Source organism: Pelodiscus sinensis, chromosome 1 (genome assembly GCF_052426305.1).
Source record: "Pelodiscus sinensis isolate ZL-2025 chromosome 1, ASM5242630v1, whole genome shotgun sequence".
Lineage (NCBI taxonomy): Eukaryota > Metazoa > Chordata > Testudines > Trionychidae > Pelodiscus > Pelodiscus sinensis.
This window is the reverse complement of record NC_143052.1, coordinates 349805466-349826939: the sequence shown is the minus strand read 5'-3', so window position 1 is coordinate 349826939 and position 21474 is coordinate 349805466. Positions and strand designations below refer to the sequence as shown.

Sequence of the window (21474 nt, the reverse complement as noted above, 5' to 3'; positions counted from 1 at the left end):
CAGAGTGATATAGATCATTTGGTAAACTGGGTGCTAACAATAAATGTGCATTTAAATATGGCTGAATGTAAATAGATGCATCTAGGAACAAAACAATGTAGGTGATACATACATGTTGAGGGATGCTTCCTGAGAATCAGTAACTCTGAAAAATATTTTGGGAAACTTGGTGAATACTCAGCTGAACATGACCTACAAATGCGATGCTGTGGCCAAAAAAGCTGAAGTGATACTGGGATGCATACATGGGGAAATCTCAAGGAGGAATACAGTGGGAAATGCAAAGTTCATTTCCACACTAGAACTGACCAACAGATATTGGTAGATACCCCTGATACCGGCTTCCTGTGAGAAGAGTGCCTTCCACACCCTGCTTGGCTTATAGCAATTCAGCATGATGCCATTTGGGCTGCACAGAGCCTCAGCCACTTTTCAGCAGCTCATGAACCAAATATTGCAAACATATATGCAATATACAGCTGTGTGCATTAAGAATATTGTCATCCACAGCACCAGCTGGGGGGAACACCTCTGACATCTTAGCAAGGTATTGTAAGCCCCAATAGATGCAGGACTCACTGTGAATCCAGCCAAGTGCCATCTTAGTGAACACAGTAGGAAGGGGAAAACTATAGCTCCTTGATAAATAAGGTCTAAGGCTTGTGTGACTGCCCCACCTCCATGACAAAGAAACAGGTGCCACAATACTTCAGACACAGTGGCTGCTTAGTACCCAACTTCATCACACTGGCCACCCTATTATTGGACCTGATGAAGAACACCCAATCACAGAAAGTCCAGTAATCAGAAGACAGTAAGGAAGCCTTCCAGGCCCTGTGAAAGCAGCTGAACCAAGAGCTGGTCCTATCCCATCCAACTTCACAAAGCCTTTTATCCTTCAAATGGAGGTCTCGGAGGTAGGACCAGGAGTGGTACTATCTCTAAAAGTAGGTGGGAAGGAGCACCAGATCCTTTATCTCAGCTGCAAGCTGTTCTCCTGAGAGACCTGCTGCCCTACGATAGCAAGGAACGCCCTGGCCATCACGTGGGTGATCTACACCCTGGGGGTATGTCTACACTACAAAGTTAATTCGAACTAACTGACGTTAGTTCGAATTAACTTTAATAGGCGCTACACTAGCACTCCGCTAGTTCGAACTTAACTCGAACTAGCGAAGCGCTTAGTTCGAACTAGGTAAACCTCATTGTACGAGGACTAAGCCTAGTTCGAACTTACTAGTTCAAATTAAGGGGTGTGTAGCCCCTTAATTCGAACTAGTGGGAGGCTAGCCCTCCCCAGCTTTCCCTAGTGGCCACTCTGGCCAACACCAGGGAAACTCTATTGCCCTCCTCCCGGCCCCGGAACCCTTAAAGGGGCACGGGCTGGCTACGGTGCCCGTGCCAGGTGCAAGCCTGCCAGCACCCAGCTAGCAGACCCTGCACCTGGCACGGCTCGAGCCAGCCACCCGCTGCCACCCAGCCCTCCCCCTCTTCCCGGGACCAGGCTGGCGGCTCTCGGGAGCCTGCCCAGGACCGCAAGAGGCGGGCACGAGCCTGGTCTAGTGCAGACATCGTGGACCTCGTCCACGACCTCCGCACTAGGCACAGGAAAGTGGCCGTCTAGGGCAGGAGAGCTGCCAGCCTGGCCACCCAGGAGCAGGTGTGCATGAAAATCAAGGGGGTCCACTGAGACCCCCGACCCTGAGCCCTGAGCTTACTGGGTCATACCAAAGGTCCATCTAGCCCAGTAGCCTGTCTGCCGACAGTGGCCAACCCCAGCTACCCCGGAGGGGATGGACCGAAGACAGTGACCAAGCCATTTGTCTCGTGCCATCCCTCTCCAGCCTTCCACAAACTTTGGACAGGGACACCACTCCTACCCCCTGGCTAATAGCACTCCATGGACCCAACCTCCATCACTTTATCTCACTTCTCTTTAAACTCTGTTCTAGTTCTAGCCTTCACAGCCTCCTGCAGCAAGGAGTTCCACAGGTTGACTCTTTGCTTTGTGAAGAGCAACTTTCTGTTACTAGTTTGAAGCCTGCTACCCATTCCTTTCCTTTGGTGTCCTCTAGTCCTTCTATTATGGGAACTAATGGAGAACTTTTCTTGATGCACCCTCTCCACCCCACTCATGCTTTTATGGACCTCTATCCTATCGCCCCTCAGTCTCCTCTTTTCTAAGCTGAGAAGTCCCAGTCTCTTTAGCCTCTCTTCATATGGGACCTGTTCCAAACATCTGATCATTGTAGTTGCCCTCCCCTCTCCCACCCTCTCTCTTCTCCTCTCCCACCTCCTTTTCCCAGGCTCCCCCAGTTTTGTTCAATAAAGAGAGATTCTATTTTTGACCACACGTTTTCTTTATTTTGTACATCAGGAAGGGGGGTTAGGGAAGGGAAAGCGGAAGGAGGTGAGGGAGGAATGGGGTACTAACCCCCGATGGGGAGGACTGGGCTGGCTCTGCGGGCTTCTGGGGGTGGGAGCTCTCCTGCAGCCCCCCAATTGCTCCCTCTCCCCAGATGGCAGCCTGCGGCAAGTGCAGCCGGTCTGATGGCCAAGTGCTGTGATGTGCCCAGTGTGGGCACTAAGGGCACTCCAAGCCAGGACTGCTTTGCAAGCGGGGCACCCCTGAGAACTGTCTGTCCGGGGTGGGGGTCGGGTCCCTTTAAGCACAGTCCTCGGCTAGCCTGAGGCAGCATCTCCACGCTCTAAGTCCTCATCTGATGCCCTGCCGGCACTGCTTCCGGCCATCCTTAACCCCAGTTCAGGGTCCCCTTAATGTGGACATGCTAGTTCGAATTAGCAAAACGCTAATTCGAACTAGTTTTTTAGTCTGGATGCGTTAGTTCGAATTAGTTTAGTTCGAATTAACTAAGTTAGTTCGAATTAGCGCTGTAGTGTAGACATACCCTGGGATATTCTGTACTGGGGAAACCCTTTCAACTGGTCACCAACCATGCACCCCTCAGATGGATTAATAACATGAAGGACACCAGTGCCTGAATCATGAGGTAGTACTTCCCGCTCCAACCCTATGACTTCTGTATGTTACACTGGGCCAGGGAAGGCTCATGCAAACACAGACTTCTCCCAAGTGGAAGGAGACGATGAAGAGGAAGGTCCACCAATGGACACCCTCTTAAGGGGGAGTGTTTGTGACAGAGGATACCCACCATGCATGGTTCAGCGGGGGCTAATCATGATCTGTGGGCTATGCCCCTTCATACTTGCTGGGAATGCTCCAACTGGAACCAGGATATAAAAGGGAGCAGCTCAGTTCTGTCTAGGCTGACAGCTGAAGGGAGCAGAGGTGCTTTGCAGGCTTTTGTGGAGGGACTGCCAGTGCCCTAGGATGCAGAAACCAGCCAGCCTGTGGTTCCAGTTGACCCCCCCACAACCATCCAATGCCACAGATGGAGGCGAGACCACGGAGTTACTGAGATGACCTGCTGCAGAAGAATGGTGGGAAGTAATCTATGTGAACTAAGCATTATTGAGTTGAGGTATTAGGCTTTGACTCTGCATGTTTTGGAAGAAACCCCATTGAGCTGCAAGACAAGGCCCTGGGCTGGGACCCTGTGGAGTAGGTAGAGCCTGGTGGAGAAGGGCTGGCCACTAGGCAACACTGGTTTGCCCCAAAGGGTGGTTGAGCACTAGGTTGCACGGTCGTACCTAGAAGGGCTTGGGTCATTGAGCTGAAGAGCCTCATTAAAGGGCTGCTGCACTGACCCTGACTATTAGGCAATGCTGCTCTAAGAACCAGGCCTGCTATGGTGGTTGGGGAGACTAGGCCACTTGGGCTGCCTTAGTTCTTTAACTCCTCCACAACCTGATACCATCCAAACAGGGTGGACCTACCCTGTGACAGGTGACTTACTTACAGTCTATAATATCTGCATGGGGAAATATATGTAATGACCTAGCAGAGAAAGGCATGACATGATCCAGTGGCTACAAACTGAAACAGGATACATTCAGATGGGAAATAAGGTCTACCTTTTCAGTGGTGGGATATTAGCCATTCAAACCATTTACCAAGAGTCAAGGGGATTATTTTAAAATCAAGATTGGATTTTTTTCTGAAAGTTCTGCTTTAGGAATTATTTTGGCAATTTCTAAGGCCTGTGTCATACAGAAGGCCTGACTAGTTGATGACAATCATCCCTTTTGGCCTTGGAATCTATGTATTCCATGAACCTGCTTCAGTCATTGCATATTGCTCCTTTGTATGCCCACCTTCTAACTTTCACCCTCTGTTGTAGAGTCTGAGGCAGCTCTTGGAAGTCTCCGGTGAATATAAGATCCTTCTACCTAAAGGGAAATTTCAAGCCATCTGCAGTGCTCTGCACGACCGGGTGAGGGGAACTTGTTCTTGTATCACTTGAGCTTAAGCTCAGCAGATCTGAAGCATATTAACAATAAACATCTTTTGAATGCTAGTGAAGAGCCCAGAGACCTTCTTATGCCTTATTAGTTTCTGCTGGCTTAAGAATAAGCAGATAGTGGTCTCATTTTATTAGCTAAAATCCAGCTCAGTTTGTAAAGCAATTTTAGCATAAGCCAGTTATTAGAGGGAGTTAGAGTTATATAGTAAAAACTGATCCCATCCAAATGGGGAGGACCTATCCTGTGACAGGGTGACTTAATTGCAGTCTATAATATCTATGTGGGGAAACATATGTAATAATCTAGCAGAGAAAGGCATAACGTGAGCCAATAACTAGAAAATGAAGCTGGACAAATTCAGACTGCAAATAAGGCCTACATTTTTATGGTGGAATAATTAACCATTTGAACCAGTTACCAAGGGTCAAGTCTTGATTCAATTAGCTCTGCTGCTAAAAACACTTTGAAAGCAGGAACTTCTGTTATCCAATGTATCGGTCATTGTTTCTGATTTTTGTTGTGCAGTCAGTACCATTTATTTTGGGTTCAGAGCTCTATTTGGAAAGGTAGGAAGTGAGTGCTTAGAAATTAATTGAGCATCTTCTTTTCAGTTGCTTGTTCTGATTAGTTTTCCTTTGATCACTTCTCTTCTTCCCACAGATCTGTTCTCCAACTCAGCAGCTCATCATGGAAAATCAAATGGAGCTGTGCTATTGTATCCTACTGCTAGGTAGGGGAAGAGACTCCAAATTACACAGTAGTTTCCTTGTAACTTCCTTCTTTTGTAGGTGTAGTAAGAATGAGCTTTCAGTTGTTAGTGAGGATGTGATTTCTTCCTTTGCAGCCCGTTCTTCTCCTGATGACCTCATAGCATTTCTGCACTCGCAGCTGAAGATTAAGAATGAGACTGTTCGTGTGGCATCCCTGAATCTGCTCACAGCTATTATTGGTGCTGACTGTAAGTAACACAGGAGTAACTGTGACTGCTGCGATCATCGCCATCGTGCTGGGGGTTGAGTTGGGGACATCCAGAGCTAAAAGCATGAGCTGCTATAGGTTGATCTAAAGAACCAAGGCTTTGCAGGCATGGTAGGGCTATAACATACTCATCATCTCTGCAAATGGGGCACAGAGGATCTGTAACACAGGGGCGGATATAGGGCAGGGCGAGCGGGGTGGCCGCCCCGGGTCCCGCGCTTCAAAAAGCCCCGCGCACGCGCCGTGGTGCCACCGCACATGCGCATGGCGTCACTGTGCATGCGCCGTGTCAAAGGGGGGGGGGGCGTGGAATTATGCTGCCCGGAGCCCCGCAAAACGGTCATCTGCTCCTGCTGTAACACATGGAGTCATATAGTCATAGATTATTAGAACTGGAAGGGACCTTGAGAGGTCATCAAGTCCAGTCCCCTGCCCTCATGGCAGGACCAAGCACTGTCTAGATCATCCCTGATAGGTGTCTATCCAATCTGCTCTTAAATATCTCCAGTGGTGGAGATTCCACAACTTCCCTGGGCAATTTTTCACAGTGTTTAACCAACCTAACAGTTGGGACGTTTTTCCTAATGTCCAACCTAAACCTCCCTTGCTGCAATTTAAGCCCATTGTTTCTTGTCCTATCATCAGAGGCCAAAGAGAACAATTTTTCTCCCTTCTCCTTGCGACACCCTTTTAGATGCATGCTCACCAGAGGGTTGGAAATTCACTAAAGGGACCCAGTGCTGCTCTAAGTTACTCCCATGTGGTCACACAGAAATCAACAGGGTTAATTAAGTGCTGAATGTAGCCTAAGATATTTTCAAGGTTCAAATACAAAGGTAATCTTGTGGCGGATGCATGTTAATAATAATGAGATAAAAACAAAATAGTACTCCTGACTGAATAAGTATTAGACACTCTAGAATAGATTCCAAATTCTGCTATACTGGTGGTAAACACAGACTAACTTCACTAACCTCCATTTGTCTAACTCTCTTACAATATTTCCATCAGGATAGTATGATGGTGCTATTTACAGAAGTGGAAATACTTCAGACTTAGACTGGTGTAACTGAGATCAGAGTCTGGTCCTATATTTTCCCCGCTGATTCTGTATATGAGTGAAGCTTGGTAGTACTCTTAAATAGTGCCCAGGACACATTCTAATGTGGAGCATGAGTGTTTGGAACAAAGATATACTATACTGCACACTTCTCCTTATCTTTCAGTGCCTGAGACAAGAGTTAGAAAGTTTCTGATTGTGAAGGCAGTGCAATCTGCTCTCAGTGATCAGAGTGCTAAGGTAAGATTGTGTGTGGAATAGTGGTATTGCTGTTAATATCTGGGAAGTATTTCACTCAGTGGAGAGTCTGGCAATGAGACACATTTTTAGGCTGAGATTATTAATAGGGTTTCAATTAATCACAGTTAACTAAAAATTAATGCGATTAAAAATGGAAATGTATTAAATATTTTTGTGGTTTTTTACATTTTCAAATATATTGATTTCAATTACAACACAATGACAAGTGTGTACTATGCACTTTATATTATTTTTATAACAAACATTTGCATTGTAAAAATGACAAAAGAAATAATATTTTTCAATTCATCTCATACAAGTGATGTAGAGCAATCTCTTTAGCGTGAAAATGCAACTTACAAATGTAGATATTTTTTGTTAACTGTAACGAAACAATGTAAAACTTTAGAGTCTACAAGTCCATTCAGACCTACTTCTTGTTCAGCCAGACACTAAGACAAACAAGTTTGTTTACATTTATAGGAGAAAATGCTGCCTTTTTCCTAATTACAGTGTCACCTGAAAGTGAAAACTGGCATTTGCATGGTACTTCTGTAGCCAGTGTTGCAAGGAATTTACATAACAGATGTGTTAATCATTTGTACTTCAGCCACCATTCCAAAGAGATAAAAACAAAAGCAAAAGGACTCTCATATCCTGTCTCATATTGCATGCAGAAGGGATAATAATAACTCGTGCATAATCTCTACCCTTGCAGGTGAGGATGGCAGCTCTCCATTTTGTCCTGAAGCTGCTCAGTTCAGGAAGTGTGGAGAATTGTGCAGCAGGGGATATGGTTGCATACGTTTTCAGAGAGTTTGATGTGTCCACCAGAAATCTGGTAAGGAGAGTTCTTAACACTTAGGACTCAGTTCTGCCATTCTGGCATGCTGATTGTTCCCCTTGACTTCAGTGGGAGCTTTGGATGCTCAAGGATGCAGCTGGACTGAAGGATTAGAGCTAGAATCTGATCAGTGATATTCGTGTAAAGCCAGGGTAATGCCCCTGACTTCAGTGGCATTATTTTGGATTTACACAAGTGTAACAGAGACCAGAATCTGATTCTGGATATTTACATCTGACAGTGCGACCTACATTCCTTAGACCTCGGGCAAGTCAGTGAAAATTCTGACAACACAATCTTTCAGTGAAATGCTCTTGTATAAGGAAGCACATCTTTTTTATAAATAGACTCTCCAAAGAACACAATGGTGCCCAATCCTGTGGCTGCTGAAGCATACATCAACTATTAGCAAAACACTGAAGTTATGCAGCCTACATCAAGATGTCTAGAACCTGGAAAAGTTTGCTGCACACTTCATACTCTGTTCTATGTGTACTAGTTCAAAATCTTTTCAATGGGTATTTCCAGCTATGGGCAGAGTCATGGACTCCAGACACAGAGTTCCATGATGGGATCCATGATATACATTAACTTTACAGTAAGTTGTTGAGGATCTTAGCTCTGCCTGGCCCTTTAGCTACGAAGTGGGAGCTTATGGCAGTACTCACCAACTGCCTCTTTTTCATCCTACCCATCTCAAAGAAAGTAGGAGGCAACTCTTTCTCATCAGGCCACATTTTCTCTTATTTAAACTGAAATCAGTAGAGCTGATCAATATTTAGTTTGGTGTAAGGAAGAACAGAATTTAGCCTATAGATAGACTCACATTCACTATGCACAGAATGATCAAGCTGCTTGGGGCATCAGAACAAACAGAATGGCTCCCTCTAGGTTCTGCATATTTATTTCCACTGGGCAGAGTCTGAGTGGCTCTCCTCAGAGATAAAAAGAAGAAATGTTCTTTTTTGAAAATTTTTCAAAAAATGAATACTGTTCAGGGAACTCTTTTATAGAATCATAGAACGATAGGGCTTGAAGAGAATTCAGGAAGTCATCGAGTCCAACCCCCTGCTAAAAGCAGAACCAATTCCAACTAAATCATCTCAGCCAGGGCTTTGTCAAGCTGGGACTGAAAAACCTCTAGGGATGGAGATCTCACCACCTCCCTCAGTAACCCATTCCAGTGCTTTACCACCCTCCTCGTGAAATCGTTTTTCCTAAGATCCACCCCCCCACACACACAACTTGAGACCATTGCTTCTTGTTCTGTCATCTGTCACTACTGAGAACAGCCTCTCTCCATCTTCTTTGTGTCCCCTTGTGCTGGGGTTTTCCTAAGCCTGGGTTCTGACCCACCAGTTAGGTGTTTCTGTTATTCTCTTCCCTTAAGAATCTCCATCATTCGAGGTTTTTAATGCCAGGCTTGGCAAAGCCATGGCTGGAATAATTTAGTTGGGGCTGGCCCTGCTTTGAGCAGGGGGTTGGACTATATGACCTCCTGAGGTCCCTTCCATCCTTAATCCATGATTTTATGATTTGTGCACTCCTAATGCAATGGAAAAGCTCTCATAGGTCAATATTCAGAAAGGCTTTGTAAGAAATAGACACCGATTCTTCAGCCAGTGTTTTCCCACTAGCTAGTAAATTCTATGTATCTATCTCATAGCAGGGGACAAAACTTCCCTCCCAGGATGTTCAGGAAGAAAGCACTATCCAAACTATGTGCATTCACATCCTGCAAGGCCTGGACGTATCAATCACTGGAATGACCCAAGTAAGTGACATGTTGCTACTGCTTCGTGAAATAAAGACATTCTTCTGTATATCTACTGTACCTCTCCATAAGGAAGCTTCTTGCCAGTCAGGATAATGGAGGTACAGCATGTCAAGTTCATGTCAGAGATGATGGGACCTCTGTATCATGGAGGAAGCGATTCACAGTACAGACAAGATAAAAAGGAACTTCACTGGAAGGAACCATAATGCAGTGTTCTTCTGTTAATTACCACCATTGCCTGAGTGCAACGTCTCCTTAGATTCCCCATGAATACCTTGGAAATGTAGACTTGGTGATCCTGTATTTAAACAGTTATTGGGGCCGTGATTGTGCCTTCTGTATGTCTGAAAAGTGCAGGATGAATTTATGGTGCTGTCTAAGTAGCTTTATAATGCAGGAAAAGATGATTCATCTCCAGATGAAAACCAGATTGCTAATGCTCACCAAACAAGGCAGCGTACTTAAAATGTAGAGAGAGGGATCACTGGGACAGGTAGAGTGAGATGATGGCGGAGGGGAGGAGAAAGTGAGATCGAGATAAGGTAATGAGATAGGGAAGGGTCAGTGATGACTAAAAGGAGAAGGTGCATGACAGAAGGATTCAGCCAGTAGGAGGTGGGGGAATGAAAATAGCCAAGTGTTGAACTGTCTTGCTCTTCTGTGCAGGTGTTATGGCCAAGGCTTCTAATGTATGTGGTGCCAACTCAGTACACTGGCACTTTGAAGCCTCTCTGCAGATGCCTCCAGGAAATGGCTGAGAAAAAGATGCAAGAAGGAGGAGAAGCTGCTTGCCTGGACTACAGTGGACAAGGTTTATAACAGAAACTCTTTCATTTATTCTCACCAGCCACTATGAAATGACCAGATTCAGCCTGTTCCAATTCTCTCATCTTCAGTCAAGAGACTAAAAGGAATGCAGGATGGTCTTGGGATTAAAACATGGCAATGGGAGGGAGCTAGAAATTGGGGGTTCTGGTTCCAGATCACCACCAAAATTCTGATATAACATTGGGGAAATCACTTGCTCTCTCTCAGCTTTCCCACTTGTGAAATTGAGGACTAATTAACGCCAGTTTCTTAGAGGTGCTATGAGGAGGAATTAACTCATGTTTGTAAAACACTTTTGAGATGCTCTGCCTGAAAACTCTATGGAAATGCAAATATTATCAGCTGCATGCAACATTGGTGGGCATATTGGAAATGGCTAGGTGAACAACATCAGCGGGATTCTCCAAAGTCTGGCATAATTAAGGATCTTCTATTTCTTTTCCCAGGGAAACTCCCTACACCTCAGGGATTGCTGGCACGACTCCTGGTAAGTAGACCATGGAGAACAGGTTTTCTGAGAAATGTGAAGTGGAACAGTTAAGTATAAAAATCAGTTTTCCAGCTAAATGCTTTAGGCTGAAGAATGTGTATGATTGGGTCTCTCTCCACCCTCCCCGATCAGACAGAGACACACTGTTCTACACCCTCATGCTAGTTAGAATACTTTCTTCTTTAGGAAGTCACTGCAGTAGAAGCAGCAGCTCTACAGTGTGTAGTCTCCACAGTGAGAGAATCTGAAATATTTCCTCCTTCAGGAACAAGCTGGTATCTTGCTGCAGAACTTAGCCTGTGCTTTCTCCCTCATTGACAGGTTGTAGCCTCATCTCCTTATGAGAGAGAAGGACAAGGATATTCTGTCTTGCAGCTGCTAAAAGCCTTGCACCAAAATATCCATGCAGCAGTGGGTGAGATGTGGGGAGTAAAGATTCCAGCTCTGCTGCAGCACCTTGAAGGTAAAGTGCTAGTTGGGAGTGACGTGGTCCATGGAGGATAGAAGAGAAAGCAGAAAATGCAGATTCCTATTGACATGTGTGGTGCCATCCATGTTGCAGTCCGTGGGAATAGTGTGGAATTGAAACTGGGGTTCTAGACACCTCACTTTTTCTACAATTGTGAACCAGTGAGCTAACTCCAGTGTCAAACCGGGGGCCAACCACTTAGGATGGAATCAGGCCAGTAAGGTTTCAGTTGAATGACCATTTTACAGCAGTATCTTCCTGATCTTAGCTAGGTGGTTATTTAGGAAGGTCAATACACATGAAACTGGAGGTTTGCGAAACTCTTATGCACTGTTTTTGTGGTCACAAGTACAGTCTGATTTTTGCAAACTGAATTTTTCTGAAAAATTAAACCGTAGGGCTACGTCTAGACTGGCATGATTTTCCGCAAATGCTTTTAATGGAAACGTTTTTCCATTAAAAGCATTTGCGGAAAAGAGCGTCTAGATTGGCACAGATGCTTTTCCGCAAAAGCACTTTTTGCAGAAAAGCGTCCGTGCCAATCCAGACGCGGTTTTGCGCATGAAAGCCCCGATCGCCATTTTTGTGATCGGGGCTTCTTTGCGCAAAACAATACCGCATTGTCTACATTGGCCCTCTTGCGCAAAAGCATTTGCGCAAGAGGGCTTTTGCCTGAATGGGAGCAGCATAGCATTTCCACAAGAACACTGACAATCTTACATAAGATCATCAGTGTTCTTGCGGAAATTCAAGCGGCCAGTGTAGACAGCTGGCAAGTTTTTCCGCAAGAGCAGATGATTTTGCAGAAAAACTTGCCAGTCTAGACGCAGCCTATGTTTCTTGTCAAGATTAGTTCAATTTAAAAACCCACAGTTTTTCTTTCTGTAAGGAAACTTAATCCATATATTAGCGATAGAATCCATGCCTGTCACAACAAAGCTATGTTGACCAAGTGGGTGCCCTACGTATAATGTGTAATCTACGTATTGTAGGCCTGATGTCTTTCACCAATTTTACAGTCGTATGAAACTATTGACATCAGTGGGAAAAAACTTAGCGTTGGTTGTGTCTATACTACAGGGTTATGTCAATATACAAAGCTAGGACAATATAGTCTCTGTACTATGTAACTGTGAGCCAGCAAGCTAAGTTGCACAACTTCAGTTATGTGAATAATGTATCTGAAATTGATACACTTAGATCTACTTACCAGATGCTTTCCTGTCAACTCTACCTACTGTCCTCATTCTGGTGGAATTCTGGAATTGACAGGAGAGTACTTGGTGGTCAATTTATCGTATATATATTAGAGGCAATAAATTGACCCTTTCTGGATCAATCGCTGCCTGTTGATCCAGTGGTTAGTGTAGGTATACCCTAAGTGACGCACAATCCCAATGTGTTTCTGATATATATTGGACCCTACAATTTTCAAGTGGGCTTGCTATTAAAAACAAAGAGCTGTATCTTCCCTGGCTGCTGTTTCTGTACATAGTCCACAGCACTATGTTCTGCAGACATTAAAGAAGGGTAAGTTAGAGCTGGCTGTTCAGAAACAGCGCCAGATTCTTAGTCAATGTAAATCAGTATAATTCCACTGACTTCAGTAAAGCTACACCAGTTTAGGATCAAGTCAGAATCTTGTATTATGCAGGAAAAATGTGCATGCATAGTTAAGTCCAGTTTTCTGATGTTCTAAATAGGAATGTAAGTAACTAGTTGACTATCTGATAAGCAAAAGCTTATCGGATAGATGACTAGTTCCTTGACCAGTTGCTTCCCCCCCTCTTGCTGCCTCTAGCAGCGACAGCAAGTGGGGGGAGCAGGAGCCAGTGCTGGGGAGAGCCGGCTTAAAAGCTGGTTTCCCCCAAGCACCATCTCCGCAGGAGACAGGGTAGTAGCGGGTACTGGATGCGAGCCGGAAATCAGCTTATTCCTGACTTGTGCTCCATCCCAGATGCTGCGACTCTGCTTTTTAAATGTATTAAGAGCCTGCCATCTCTTAATACATTAAAAAATCAGAAGCTCAGCAGGGGAGAGCTAGCGTGAGCCAGCAGTCAGGTATCCCGGCTCGCGCTTCAGCCTTTTATATGTATTAAGAGCCTGTCAGCTCTTAATACACTTTAAAGGTAGAGCCGCAGCAGGGTTAGCTGCCGGGACTGAGAGCTAACCCTGCTGCGGCTCCCCCGCTTATTGACTAATCAACTAGTCGATGGAAAATTCATCAACTAGTCGATTAGTCAATTAAACTATATTTAATGTCCCTAGTGCTAAATAGTTTGATGAGACGCCAAGTGCCCTCAGCTCCCATTAAAGTCAAAAGCAATTAGGAGCAGGGCTGTCAGGGGTTGTGGGGCTTGGGGCACTCCCCAGGGGCGAGGCTTAGGGCAGCCCACCAGCCCCAGGCTCCACCTTGCCTCTGCTTCACCTTTTCTCCAAACTCTGCCCCTGTTTTGCCCTACCCTATCCCTTCCTGCCCCTGCTCTGCCCTGCTGCTGAAGCCCCCTCTTCTGAGCTGAGGGATTACTGGGGGGGTCCTGGTGCAGGATGGCAGTAGGATGGGCTCCTGCCTTCGCAATCACCAAAGCAACAGGAGTGACAATGGCTCGGCAGCCCGCTTTGCTGCGCCTTGCCCCACAGCCCTCTCCCAGCATCACCGTGGCCATGGGAAGCGCATTGCCTTGGAACCAGGGCACTTTGCTTCCTACTGCCACAGATACAATGCACACAGCAGGCTGGGAGAGGGCAGTGTGGCAGGGTGGGGCAGGGCAGTGCAGGCTGCTGGGTCTCTCTTGGACCCATCCATAGGACAACTGAGGTGGCCACCATGGTCTCTCCCAAAGTAGGAGCTGGGGTGGCAACCCCAAAGTATCCTATGGAGTGTCCAGCATCTCGCTCCTCGTGGGTTGACTGACTCTGAATAAAAATGTATAACGTGATACTTTTTCTTAGCCCAGTAGAGAACTTTGGCATCGGTCCCTTTTATCATTGAAATCCCAGGTATGTTACATTGGCATAGGTCCCTTTTATCATTGAAAACTCAGATAGTTTTAAGAAGATTGACTGCAGAGGGTATATTGGGGACAGCTATTCTTGCTGTTGTAAATTACACTGTTGTTTTGCCTCCTGCTTTATAGGAAACACAGAGAATTCTCTGAACCACGAACAGTGGGAGCACATGCTGCTTCAGGTACAGGATGACTTTCAGGTGTATTAGTATACATCCCTGCGCCCAAATGTATCAGCTGGGAAAGAATTAATTATAAATTATTCATTATTAGCAGAGTGGGACAAATCATTTTATTTGCAATGTTTGTTTAATGAAATATGGTTTTTTTTTTCAAAAACATTTTCACGGAAACTTTTTATTTTGTGTTATCTTTCGACCAAAAACAAAACAACCCCAACCCAAACAGAAAATATTTAGTTTTTTTTAAACAGATGGGTTTTTTTTCCAGTTGTTTTCCTGTTTATTTCTTTTTTTAATCCTCTTTTCAATCAGAAAATGGAAGAGGGAAAAAAGGGATGGTGATGAGGGGTAAGAAAAGGAGAAAACAAAGAACTGAAAAATGGTTTTAGTTTTTCACTTTTTGTTTGTGGCATTGAAAATCAAGAAAACAAACAAACAAAAAATTCCTCCTGTTTTGCGAAACAGACTTACCATTTTTCAGACTGCTATAATTATAAATAGCTTCATAGTACCACTGGGAATGACACAGAACTTAACCTGAAAACCAGCATGCTAATGATGGTAGTGCATCACTGGGGTACTCGTAAAGGAGTCTTTCTTACTTTTTTACATTCAAAGGAAAATCTATTATGTGTAAACCTAAAAAGCAGCAAAGACAAGACAAGGTTTGGTGACTTTCTCATGTATCTTTTTCTAGTTAGAGCTCTTTACAGTCTTGTGTAAATCGAGACAAGGAACATTTTTGTGGCAAGTGCTGAAAATGAAATGAAAGAACTTAGTGACAGATAAGCCTGAGAAGATCTGGGGAAATTCTGGATTACTCACCAGAATTTTCCATTCTTCTTCAAGTGCTTGCTCCTGTCCATTCCAATACGTGTGTGCATGTTCCATGCACACAATCACTAGGGCTGTGTCTAGACTGGCAAGTTTTTCCGCAAAATCATCTGCTTTTGCGGAAAAATTTGCCAGCTGTTTACACTGGCTGCTTGAATTTCCGCAAAAGCACTTACGATCTCATGTAAGATTGTCAGGTCTTTTGCGGAAATACTATGCTGCTCCCGTTCGGACAAAAGTCTTTTACCGAAAAACTTTTGCACAAAAGGGCCAGTGTAGACAGCAGAGATTTGTTTTCCGCAAAAAAGCCCCGATCGCGAAAATGGTGATTGGGGCTTTTTTGCGGAAAAGCGCGTCTAGATTGGCCACAGACACTTTTCCACAAAAAGTGCTTTTGCGGAAAAGCGTCCGTGCCAATCTAGACGCTCTTTTCCGAAAATGCTTTTAACGGAAAACTTTTCTGTTAAAAGCATTTCCGGAAAATCATGCCAATATAGACGTAGCTTTTTTTTTTTTTTTTACTAGCAGTACTGTTGGATCAGATTTGGAAACTTCTGGAGTGGCGCTTTCAGGGTGAGCAATGTATGTTGATCCCTCCTGAGCTGATCAGCCGTCCAGGTCCTTCCTACCGCCAGTGATGGTCTTTGGAGAATTTGATTTCATGTTTTGCAAGGCATCTCTTGCTGTAGTTGTTGTACGTTGTTCTGACTTAATTGTCATTTCAGTGTAATAATTAGCATTTTTAGTAGTCAATAGTAAATTTCCTTGGGGGGGTTCCCCCTTTTTGTTTTCCATTCTCCCCATTCATGGGGCATGTAGCAACCCTAGGGATTTAAGCACTGTGACTCCTGAGGCTAGACTAGGTCCAGAGAGGACTTGCATGCTGCTTGCTTCACGTGCTTAGGTGGAGGCCATCTGCTAAATAAGTGCATCATTTGCAAAGGCTTTAAGCCCAGAACAAAGGAAGAAAGAGACTGGCACTTGAAACTCCTGCTTATAGAGTCTCACTTCTACCTCCAGTTCTGGAGCTGGCATCGGATCAGATCACCACAGATTTCTGGATGCTGAGCACAGTAGAAGTGGGATATTCTGTCTAGTTCTTTACCCGCCTACCCTCCCACCCACCTGTCACATCCCTCTTCAGGGACTCTTTAACAATTAACTCTTTGTAGAGGAGGTGCAATCGCTCCTTACACTGGCGGCGATAGAGGGGGTTCCTCAGGAGTTCAGGGGCAGGAGTTTCTACTCCTGATATATCCTTATCCCCAAGGGCAACAGTGGGCTCAGGTCCATTCTGGACCTTCAAAACATCAACACATTCGTAAGAAGGTTCAAGTTTCATATGGCCTCTCTGGCCACCATTATCCCCTACCTAGACCCGGGGGACTGGAATGCCACCCTCGATTTGAAGGATACGTACTTCCATATTTCAATCATCTCAGCACACAGCAAATTCCTGAGATTTGTACTCAACAGCCCTGCATTACCAATTCATTCTGCTCCCATTCAGTCTCTCCATGACCCCACCTCTATTCACAAAGTGCATAGGAGTGCAGTGGCAGCCTTCCTGAACAAAAATTGGGTACAGATCTTCCCGTACTTGGATGACTGACTCATCAATGGCCAAGTTTAGAAACAGGCTCTCGATCCTGGGGTGTTGATGTAAGCCACTTCCAGTGACCTAGGTCTCATTCTGAATGTACCTAAGTCCACACTGGTCCCTCCCGACACAAGAGACAGAGTTCTAGACTCCACGTGGGCAAGAGTCTTCCTGCCCAAATCCTAGTTTCACACCATCATAGACCTCATTGGCAGCCTCCAGTGGTTCACCACCACTGCAGAAAGGAGCTACATGAGGCTTCTTGGGCACATGGAGGCCTGCAAATTTGTCCTATAGCATGCCACGCTGTGGCTTTGCCTTTTAAAGGCCTGGTTAGTGTACGAGCCCAACAAGGATTTGTTGCATAATTTGGTCACCCTTCTCACCTTAGTTCTAATCTAGAATATCTCAACTGGTGGCTTCAACCTCAGGGGTCTGTGAGGGAGTGCCCTTTGCCAAACCCAACTCTCTTTCTCTGGTCCTGGACGCATTGGATACAGGCTGCGGGGACATACCTGAGCAGCTCAGAACTAAGGGCCTGTGGTCACAGTCAGAACTACTGCTGCACATTGGTGTCAGAGGGCTCAGGGCAGTTCACCTCGCCTTCCTTCCCCAACTGCAGGGCAGGTGCGTCTCATTACTGACAGACAACACCACAGTGATGCCCTGCATAAACCAACAAGGCGGTGCTTGCTTCTCTCTTCTATGCCTGGAACCCTTTCACCTGTGGGACTTCGGTGTAGATCACCACATCTACCTGTTCGCCTCTTACCGTCAGGGATGCAAAACAACCTAGAAGACCATTTCAGCTGCTCAGTCAACACCCGTGAATGGTTCCTCAGGACAGATATTGTCCTTTCTGTCTTCCAAAGTTGGTGTTATCCCTAAATGGGCCTGGTTGCCACAAGGAGCAACAATAAGTGCATCCAGTTCTGTTCCTTCCAGACCCACAGTTGTGGATCGGTAGCAGATGCAATCAAGATATCGTGGTCCAGTCACCTGATGTACATGTCTCTGCTCTTTCCTCTAGTACACAAGGTTCTCCTCAAGATCTGGCAGGACAAGGCGGAACTCATCCTCATAGCAGCAGTGTAGCTGCAGCAGCATAGGCTCAGTTTGTAGACAGACCGATAATCCTTCTGCTCCATATCCTGATTTCATCACCGAGGACCATCACTAGTTACAGCACCCTCACCTGGGGCACCTCCATTTCATGGTGCAGAAACTCCATGGTTAAACCAGCTCGAGCTACAGTGCTCAGACTCCACTAGAAAGGTTCTGTTGGGCAGGAGGCAACCCTCCCCTTGGCAACATACCTAACAATCTGGAAGTGATTTTCAGTTTGGTCCCTCCAAAAGTACATCCCCCTACAAGAAACCTCCATCTCCCTTGTGCTTGACTACTTTTTATACCTAAAGTGCCAGGGACTGACACTGTCATCCATTAACGTCCACGTAGTGGTTATTTGCCTTCCATCCTGGGGCTGGGGAAAGATCTCTGTTCAGCAATGCTATGCTGGGATGTTTCCTTAAGGGTTTGGAGAGGCTGTATCCCCAGGTCAGACATCCCCATTTCACAGTGGGACCTTAACCTGGTCCTCTCTAGACTTATGGGACTGCTGTCTGAGCTCCTAGCAATCTGCCCTCTAGCTTGCCTCTCTTGGAAGGTGGTCTTTGTGGTGGCTATAACCTTGGCTAGTTAGGTCTCACAGCTCCGGGCCTTTACCTATGAGTTTCCATACACTGTCATTTGTAAGGACAAAGTGCAGCTCTGTCCGCATCTGGTGTTCCTACCCAAGGTTGTCTCCCTCTTCCATCTAAACCAGGACATTTTCCTCTTGGTTTTCTTCCCAAAACGTCATGCCAACCATGTGTCAGACAGACCCTACCCTAGCCTTCTACACTGAATGCACAAAGCCATTTTGTAAATCACCACAGCTCTTTATTGTCATGGCTGAAGGAATGAAGGGACTTCTCATCTCATCCCAGTGTATTTCATTGTGGATATTTCCTGTTATTACTTTGCCAAAATTCCAGCGCCGTCAGCTCACTCCACCAGAGCACAGGCATCTTTGGCAGCATTCCTCCTACAGATTCCCATTGAGGATATTTGCAGGGCAGCAACGTGTTCCTCTATTTGCACCGTCATGTCACACCACACCATCACCCAACAGGTAAGGGGTGATGTGATGTTTCAATTAATTCTGGCCTCCTCCTCCATGGGAGCTGCTTGGGTGTCATCTATCGGAATAGACATGAGCAAGCCCTCGAAAAAGAAACAAACCAGTTACCTACCTTTTTGTAACTGCTGTTCGAGATGTGTGGTCATGTCCTTTCCAAATCCCACTCCTCCCCACTGTCAGAGTAGGCTGGCATGAAGGAACTGGATGGACGGTAGATCAGCACGGACCTATATATGTCTCCATGAAGGCTCTCTTGTGAGGTTTCCAATATAACCTGGCTGCTGTTCAAAATTTGGATCTCCTGCTGACTTCAATGGGAGTTGAGGGTATGACTTTGGAAACTGACAGAGGTTGCGGGGCGCATAGAATTACCAGGATCCTCTAGAGCTGATCTCTACATTTCAGTTCATCAAAGAGTATCATGTAAAGCCTCTGCTGGCCACACTGATCATCATAATCATTGCAAAATGTCTGGATGGATAATATATAAGGCCTTCTGGACAGGCCTTACAAGCTGCGTGTCTGCATGGCCACGCACAACAAATTTTAAGCCCACACACCTCGCCTGCAGAGCCACGCAGCAGCACTCACCTCTCACTGTCCTGCTGGATCGGAAGGTGAGCGGTGACAGAGGCAGTTTAGCAGGGCCGCATGATGGCAAGCAGGCTGCCCTGCCCCTGTTTGCTCCGGCTGGAGCCAGGGCATGGTGAGGCTTTCGCTGCTCCAGTTCCATCTGGAGTGGACAGGCCACCATGGCCCCGTTGGTGGGGCCAGGTGGCCAGGGGTAGCTGCTTGGACGGCCGGGGCTCGAGCCGTGTGGCCAGTGGTGGCTGCCAGCAGCGGCTGTTTGGGTGGCTTTGGCCGCCCTCCTAACTTTCCAGTAATAAGCTGAGGCAGGACCGATCACCTTCATCACAAACAAGTAACATCACAAATACCTCAGTCCTCTGCTATCCCTTCAGTGGAGTTTGGATACTGCAGTGGGATCTGGCAAGCATCTTGGGTTTAATTTCCTCATGTTGCGACGTATGGGCTCTGCTGAGCTACTCAAGCTTGGCTCCTGAATTGGCTTGTACTGGATACTTTGGGCACAGAAACCCAGTTTAGTCAGTTCTGTTGGGCCCTGAGGGATTGGCTTCTCTTGGTAGGGATCAAGAGTCCCTCAGGCTCTGTTCCTTCTTTCTGGTTTGATGGCTTTACAGGTCAAATTGAAGACATAAATTATGGTAACCAGCTGCCACTCACTCCTAAGACCAAAGTGAAGTGCCTTTCAGAATAGACTATGAATGATGTCCTCACTATATTACATGCTTTGTATGAGCAACACAATAACCAATGAATACATTTAAATATCATCACTGGGCATCCAACTTAATTCATGATTGACCCAAATAAGGCAATTCACGTGTAGCAGAGCTATTTTTTATGATTTTCTGAAAATACGTGCAGCTATCACCATGTCTCTTAGTTGCACTTGCTTCACATTTTAAAGAGTCTTCACAACTACAGCTCTCTGAAAAAACCTGAATTTTTAAAATTTCAACTGCTTTGGGGGTTTTAAGAGTTTTTTTTTAAATTGTACAAATGTGCTTTTTCAAGTAGGTTAGAATGCACACTATTTTAAGTATCACCATAATGTTTTGCAAACTTTAAAAAGAACAGACATTTCTTTTCTGCACACTTTTTAAAAAGTTATGATTTGAGAGAATATGATGGCAGTCTCAACAAAGAAAAAGACTGCATATATATACAGTATCTATATGTATGTTAATAACTGGTAGATGCCACAGCAGCGCACAAGACAAAACTCATTCCGTTTATGGATCGGAAATCTCAGGGTGTGTCTAGACTACAGGGTTTTTTCGAAAAAAGTGGCCTTTTTTTTTGAAAAACTTCCTCTGCATATAGACTGCCACTGCATTCTTTTGAAATTAAATTGAAAGAATGCAGCAGTTTTTTCGACTGCGGTAAACCTCATTTTACAAGGAATAATGCCTTTTTTTGAAAAGAGGTGTTATTGAATGCAAATGGGGCTTTTTCGAAAAAAGGCTTTATTGAATGCAAATGGAGCTTTTTCGAAAGAGAGCATCCAGATTGCCTGGGTGCTCTCTTTCAAAAAAACGGCTCGCTTTTTTGAAATAAGTGGTTGCAGTCTAGATGTTCTCTTTCGAAAGAGGCTTGCAGTCTAGACGTAGCCTTAGAGGGAATACTACTTCTGGATGTATACTGAAAATTTATGTTTTTGAGGTCTATGAGTTGAGGCTGGTCACCAGAAGGTGAAAAGCAACTTTGTCTGGCTGTATGTAGGCTGAGTAATTATTCACAATGGATGTTAATCGACTGAGAAAATTCTAATTAAGTAATTGCAAAGTCTCCAGAGGAGACTCTATCCAAGAAAACCAAACAATAGGGGATACCTGTTTACTAGTGAGATGCTTGAAACTATTTTGGGAGGTCCAGAGGTATCCTGTACCAGTTATCCTTCATCTAGGGAATAAGCTGCCAGCTTGCTTGACTTAGGAGGATCACATTTGGTCTGGGTGCTTCAAGCTGGGAGAGCTATCCTTTGTGAGACAGAGGAATGTTTGGTTGTCTA

General features: G+C 45.3%; 1 protein-coding gene across 1 annotated transcript in view; it reads left to right on the top strand.

Moving 5' to 3' along the window:
• Positions 1 to 21474, top strand: part of LOC142826580 (maestro heat-like repeat-containing protein family member 2B) — a 49606-nt gene that overhangs the window by 11909 nt on the left and 16223 nt on the right. Inside the window, exons 7-12 of the mRNA XM_089779372.1 lie at positions 4263 to 4355; positions 5047 to 5116; positions 5231 to 5344; positions 10560 to 10600; positions 10925 to 11066; positions 14210 to 14262. Coding sequence (XP_089635498.1) covers positions 4263 to 4355; positions 5047 to 5116; positions 5231 to 5344; positions 10560 to 10600; positions 10925 to 11066; positions 14210 to 14262 — 513 coding nt within the window. The remainder of the gene's footprint in view (positions 1 to 4262; positions 4356 to 5046; positions 5117 to 5230; positions 5345 to 10559; positions 10601 to 10924; positions 11067 to 14209; positions 14263 to 21474) is intronic.